This window comes from Cyprinodon variegatus, unplaced genomic scaffold, assembly GCF_000732505.1.
Source record: "Cyprinodon variegatus isolate N-32 unplaced genomic scaffold, C_variegatus-1.0 Scaffold353, whole genome shotgun sequence".
NCBI classification, from domain to species: domain Eukaryota; kingdom Metazoa; phylum Chordata; class Actinopteri; order Cyprinodontiformes; family Cyprinodontidae; genus Cyprinodon; species Cyprinodon variegatus.
Window position 1 is genome coordinate 791,715 of NW_015150806.1, and position 6,892 is coordinate 798,606.

General features: G+C 41.0%; 2 protein-coding genes across 2 annotated transcripts; one reads left to right on the top strand and one right to left on the bottom strand.

Moving 5' to 3' along the window:
* Window positions 1-6: 6 nt before the first annotated feature.
* Window positions 7-1,558, top strand: LOC107091812 (zinc finger BED domain-containing protein 4-like). The gene is made up of 2 exons (XM_015385979.1): window positions 7-1,021; window positions 1,053-1,558. The coding sequence occupies exons 1-2, from the start codon at window positions 105-107 to the stop codon at window positions 1,096-1,098; spliced, it is 963 nt and encodes a 320-aa protein (XP_015241465.1). The 5' UTR covers window positions 7-104; the 3' UTR covers window positions 1,099-1,558.
* Window positions 1,559-1,912: 354 nt separating this feature from the next.
* Window positions 1,913-4,378, bottom strand: LOC107091813. Its single transcript, XM_015385980.1, has 2 exons — window positions 4,039-4,378; window positions 1,913-2,418 (listed from the first exon to the last, which is right to left on the bottom strand). Exons 1-2 carry the CDS (start codon window positions 4,259-4,261, stop codon window positions 2,015-2,017), a joined length of 627 nt encoding a protein of 208 aa, XP_015241466.1. The 5' UTR covers window positions 4,262-4,378; the 3' UTR covers window positions 1,913-2,014.
* Window positions 4,379-6,892: the final 2,514 nt, after the last annotated feature.

Consider the following 6,892-nt stretch of genomic DNA (forward strand, 5'->3'; position numbering starts at 1 on the left):
GACATACTGCTGCCAACATCATGTTATGGATGGAATAGGTGATAGAGAAATTTGACATCTTGCCTAGCAAAATTAAAGCAATAGTACACGACAACGGGTCTAACATGGTGGCTGCAGCTCGACTGCTGGAAGAAAAACATGGTTGGTTTTCTGTGCGCTGTGCTGGGCACACTCTCCAACTTATTGTTAACAGTGCCCTCAAAGAGCCCAGCATCAACAAAGCCACCGGTGCAGCAAGAAACTTAGTGGAGCACTTTAGGAGAAGTGAGCTGGCAAATTCAAAACTGAAGAAGAAGCAGCAGCAAATGAACACAGCAGAGCACAAGCTGATCCAGGACGTAAATACGCGATGGAATAGCACGTACTACATGATGGAGAGACTCTTGGAGCAGCGATGGCCAGTCACAGCGACCCTCTCTGACCCTGAGGTAACACCTAGAGGCAAGCACTACTGTGACCTCAAACCAGAGCAGTGGGTGCTACTTGAAGAGCTGGTGCAAGGGTTGGGGCTTTTTGAATGTGCAACTGTTTTCCTCAGTGGACAGGAGTATGCTACTGCTTCATGTCTTCCACAGCTGGTCAAAGGTCTGCAACGGTCCATACAGCAAACACAGTTTGAGACGAGTGCAGGAAAAGCCTTTCGAGCAATTGCAGGAAAGGGAATAAGTGAGAGGTGGGAGAATCTTAACACTGTGTCTGCTGAGAGAGACAACCCACTTGTTCTTGCAGCTGCCATCGACCCAAGATTTCGAAAGATGAAGTTTATCTCCCCTGAAGATGGCACAAGGGTGCAAAGCACAATTGAAGTTCTTGCCATAAAAGAAGCTAAGGCTGAGACTGGGATACATGATGACCCTGAGCTACAGCTGAAGAGGAGGGGCAATGTCTCAGGGGTAAAGTCAGCGCTGGATAACCTTCTTCAGTCCGACACTGACAGCCGGAGTGAGGAAGAGGAGGAGACCCAGGAGGACCAAAAAATCCAAATGGTGAGGAGGGAAGTTCAGCTGTTCTTCACAGAGGCACCAATAGGCAAAAAGGATGATCCGCTCAGCTGGTGGAGAGAAAATGAGGGCCGTTTTCCCACACTGTCCAATGTAGCAAGATCCCTTTTGTGCATTCCTGCAACATCCACCCCAGCAGAGCGAATCTTCTCAGCAGCAGGAAATATCTGCTCGCAGAAGAGAGCAAGTCTCACACGAGACCATGTTGATATGCTGACTTTTCTTAGTATAAATAAACTGAACAACATATCCTGAGCCTCATCTTGATTTTAAACCTGGTCTGTCCACCATGACAAGTTTGTGTCAAAGTTATATCACACAGCCCATGTTTACAACTTAAGTAAAGAAAGCTCTGAATGCTTATTTTCAGCTGTATCTACTAATGTTAGTTGTTAATACCGTTAGATTTCAGACTGTTGAGAATTGTAAAGTTCTTTTGCAACAGACAGTTGACCACAGAATGTACTTCACAAAATGCACATCTTTGTTTTATTTAATGTTCTGCTGCTGCTAATGAGCCTGTTCTTGGTTTACTGGGGAAAAATGTTTATTTGATTTTAATTTATTAATCATTTATTTGCCTGTACCTAAAAAATGGACAGAGGTTTATTTATTTATAAATTTTACGTCTCTGTTGACTGAGCACTGTGCCTAATTGAAGTTAGGACATTTTTATTTAATTTTTGTACAAATCCACAGTATGTGCAATAAAATAAGTTGTTTTCATTGTAACCACCTTTTTTGTGTTCATTATCATGTGCCACATAATTAAATCAACTTCATTCTGAATTTAGAAAAAAGTAATAATTATCCGATTAGTCGACTAATCGTTTTAATAGTCGCTGACTAGTCGACTATCAAAATAGTCATTAGTTGCAGCCCTAGTGGGAATAAATGCTGATAAAACCATCAGATCTCAGCTCTGTTGGATCAGTAGACTGTGGATTATTGGTCTATCTAAAGCAAGACGCTGCAGAGCTGGAGAAAAACATCTGATCTGAGAGGTTTGTGTCTCACATCAGAACCAGGAAGCTGCTGGAGGTTCTGATGCAGAAACAATCAGACTCACCAACTCTCAGGTTAACGATGCTGAGGAGGTCAGTGTCCAGAGGGTCTCTCTTCCTGCAGCTGTTTCCTCCCTGAACGACTCGACACTCATATGTTCCTGAATCAGCAGGCGTTGCCTCCTTCAGGATCAAAGAAGCGCTTCCATTCTCCACATCCTGCAGTTTCACCCGGTTCTTAAAGGATGGAGACTGAGAGCCGTCATTAACTCTATTGTCACTGAACAAAATAACAAATTGATCAGACTCCAGATCAGTTCTGCTCCATTCTGCAACATCAAGCTGTTCCCTTAAAGGAGCTCTGCATGGCAGAGTGACGGTTTCTCCATATTTAACTCTGATGGTTTTCTGATCTGCAGGAGAGAAAAACAACACAGATCATTTTAGAGAATCCTTCAGAAGGATGCAAACCAACATGAATATTGCCTTTTTGTGGGTTTTGAACCCTCCATTTATCCACCAAGTTAAGTTCCTTTATAAAACAATGTAAAGCTTTCATGGCAATGAAGAGATTCTCCAAGATAGATCATTATAAAAATCAGTATTAGTGCAATCAGTACAATATTAGTCATTAGGTCCATAAACATTAATCATATTAATCTGAGTTGATAGAATATTTCTCTGTACAATTTAAAAAAATCTACAATTTGGACTTTGATATTTTATCAATGTGCAAATGAATGGATTTATGAATCAAAATTATAACTCGTATGGAGTTAGAAGAATAAGCTAAAAATAATAAATGACCTGGCCGTCTGTGTTTAATTTTTATTGTCTCATGGTGCAGAATGAGTTTCCTGCAGAAGCAGGATTTTGGCTCTCATCTGTTTTGTTCTACTTAGTACTTTAATTTCAGTAAGTTTATGTCAATTATCTACAATTTCAAAGAGACACATACAACCAAACATCTGTGTTTTGTTGTGGTGTAATTATTAAAATAAACAAAGGTTAAATACATTAGTTTATGCACAGCTATATAAAAAATAAAAACACAAACAGAACAGGGTATTGATAAAGCCTAAAAGAAGAAGAGATCAACCCACCCAGGCCTGCCCCCCCTAGAACATGCAGGCTGCCCCAACACCCTAGATTGCTTCCATTTACTATAAATCCCTCTATACTGAGGAACTATTTTACTGGAAACCAAAACTCAGCTCAGTGGCTAATTCATGAAAACTAAACTACCCAAATAAGTCAGTTTTTCTTATAACTAAGAACAAAATGTAGGCTGTACTACATACACATAACTTTAAGACACATACATTTAGTGTAAGTTACTCATTAGTCGTGTCATCTACGGTAGCTTATCCAAAACCTCTGAGTAACTTGTGCAGGACTTGCATGTTTAACTGATCAAGAACTTCTCTCTAATGCATATCAACATATCTGACGTGTTCCAGACGACTGCTGAGCGTATTTCTAACTTCCAGCTAATGTATAATGGCGTATTGGCAGCGTTTTAATATAAAAGGGGCTCACAGGAGGAAACCTTCAGTACTCATCCAGACATTTGATGTACCTCAGATTAACCCCTACACACCTACTGGTACCCAGCAGGCCTAAAGATTTTACAAGTTTAATAGAAATTCTCATTTAATCTAGTGGACATCACTCCCTGGCTCCAGCCTCTTGTTTCATATATATATATATATATATATATATATATATATCACATTGTTAAAAATTTAAAATCTTTGCTCATCAGATCAGAATCTTTCCGTCCACATTAATATTTCATGTAACCTCCAGTAAAACATCCCAGGATTGCCCTTGTGTCTGAGTTTAAACCTAAAGCCAGAAAGTCTTTAGTTCATTTGCATCATTGTGGACAAGAAGAGGTTTTCTTTTTGTGTCCTGATTGGTCAGACCCCGTATGGAGACTCTCAATAAAAGGAAACAGCATCTAATCTGAGATGTTTTTCTCTCACATCAGGAACCAGGGTGCTGCTGGAGGTTCTGACAAACAGACTCACCTGGTTTAACTTTCAGACCAACGGTGCTGATGATCTTAGGGTCGAACTGATCTCCTGCCTGTCCAACTTTACACTCATATGTTCCTGTATCAGCAGCCGTCACGTTTTTCAGGATCAAAGATACGTCTCTATTCGTCACGTCCTTCAGATTCACTCGGTTCTTGAAGGATCCACATGTAGAATCTGAATTAACATGTGGCTCTCTGTACAAAAGGGCAAGCATTTCGACTCCCAGATCAGCTTTGCTCCACTCTACAAATGTAACATCTCTGTTCCCAGCTGCTATACATGGCAGAGTGACGGTGCTGCCAGGTTCAGCTCTGATGATTCTCCGATCTGCAGGAGAGAAAACATCACAGAGTAGAGAAGTTAGAGAGGAGCTCTGAACATTATCAGAAACACTGCTTGGTTAAAAAAAAAATAAATTATATAATTTTATTGTGAAATTTTCGCATTTCCTGAAATAAAAAAAATCAACAATTCACCAGATTTTGTTGCTTTTCTCATTCAACAACTGAAGGCAGGACCCAGCCCCCTGATGGATGATTAAATCTAAACCTAGTAGTATCATTTATCTCTGTAATTCATTAAAAATAATTATGAAAAATAAAAAACAATATAAACCAGTTCATTATGGGTTATGGTTATAAAAAGTGTGTTTTACTGATATGAGACGCATTTAGTAATGTGAATGGATGAGAAAGTGAAGCAAAGCTACCAGACCAAGGTAAGAGTCTGCAGAGGAATGAACCAAACCAGAATTCTTACTAAGTCTACGTTCACACTGGAGGCCAATTCCAATTTCTTTGTGAAATCCGATTTTTTCGCGTTGCCGTTTATAATTCCAAATATATGCGACTTGTATGTGATCTCCTGTGTGAACTGCAGTCATACAAAGCAAGTGTCCTGCATGCGCAGTAGAGGACGCAATGACGTGTTTACAGAAGTAAACGAGGATGGTAATGCCAGCGCGCATCAAGCGATCTTTTCCAAGCATAAAAACTCATTCTTTTCAATATGGTTAAACATAAATACTGCTCTCTGTGTTATCGTTCACCATTCGTGGTTGTTTTTATTGCCGCTTCTGTGTAGCAAGATGCAGAATAGCAATGTTTGTCGGGTATTAATTACGGCCAGGTCGAATTCATCCTACCCGCATTTGAAAAGATCTAATTCCCATCGGATTCAGGACCACAGAGCCAAGCGGTCTGGGTCGGATTGGAAAAAAATCGGATCTGAGTTGTTCAGACAGCCATGAAAAGATCAGATCCAGGTCACATGTGGGCCAAAAAAAAAAAAGAAAATCGGATTTGGGTCACTTCAGGCTGCAGTGTGAACATAGCCTTTATGCTGTCAACCTTTCCTACATTGGAGTCCAATGTATCAGCAAATCTGACAGGATACAAATTTATTTCTCTAATTTATATTCTGGTAGCATTCCAGATAATTTTACTAGCAGCTGTTGTCTACAAAGCATTTTATAAATGAATGGATTGTCTGGAGAACATCTTCAAGGCTGCAGCAACATATGATAACTTGTTATATATAGATGAGAATGCGATGACTGTGTCAGCCTACATTAACAAATGCATTGAGGACATCAGCATTAAAAAAAGAGCATCACCACCCTGGTTAAACAACCACCCTGGATAAATGGAGAGGTTTGGAAATAGCTAAAAGCACAGAACTAAGCTTTTAAGTCTGGTGATAAAGAGGCGCTGAGAACAGCAAATGCCAACTTAAACCATGCCATCAGATCAGTGAAGCAGAACCAGAGCCAGAAGATCCAGGATCTCTTCCACAACATCAGCAACACCAGGAGGATGTGGAAAGGCATTCAGAGGATCATGGACTACAAATACAAGCCTCAGGTCACCTCACTCAATGATTACCGGCCTGTCTCACTGACTCCAATCATGATGAAGTGCTTCGAAAGGCTGGTTAAAGAACTTCAGGAAGAATCGGCCTAACCACGATCCGCTGGTCATCAACAGCTCAGCTGTAGAGGTGGTCAGCAGCACCAAATTCCTGGGGGTGCATCACAGACACCCTCACCTGGACTGGAAACACCACCTCACTGGTCATAAGGGCACAGAAGTGCATGGACTTCCATCCTGAGGAGAATGAGGAGAGCCCACCTGCCCCACCCATCCTCCCCACCTTCTCCAGAAGCACCATAGAGAGCGTTCTGACCAGCTGTCTCACTGTGTGGTGTGGAGGCTGCAGCGCCTCAGACTGGAGGAAGGTGAGAACAGCAGAGAGGATCATGGGGGCTCCTCTTCCCTCCATTAAAGACATTTCATCCCAGCGCTGCGTGTCCTGAGCCCCTAACATCATCAATGACCCCTCATCCCCCCACCATGGACTGTTCTCCCTGCTGCCCTCTGGGAAGAGACTTCACAGCATTCAATGCAGGAACAGCAGATTCCAAAAGAGTTTCTTCCCCACTGCCATTAGACTGCTGAATGTTGAGTAAAATGGGTTATTGTATTTTATTATATTTTATCATTATATTAAAAAAATAATAAACAACAACAACTACTACTACTATTTTTCCAAGGCTACACTTTTAAAAAGATGAAATTGTCCAGAGAAGTGTTCCAAATGAAATAAATTTTTGGTTTACACTTGTGTAAACAGAATGACAAACAAATCTGTCTAAGTCTAAGGTATAATTCTGTAAAAATAAAAAAATCGAGAGCCTGAACTTATTAGCCTGGGTGCCATTCCGAAATTAGTCCCACCCACAAAGTTTGAGTTCGGGGAAGTTCGGTCTGGCTCTGCTCCATAGTAGCGCGAGTATTAAAGCCCACTGTCAGGTGATCCAATCAAATTGTCAGGGCGGGCTTTATAC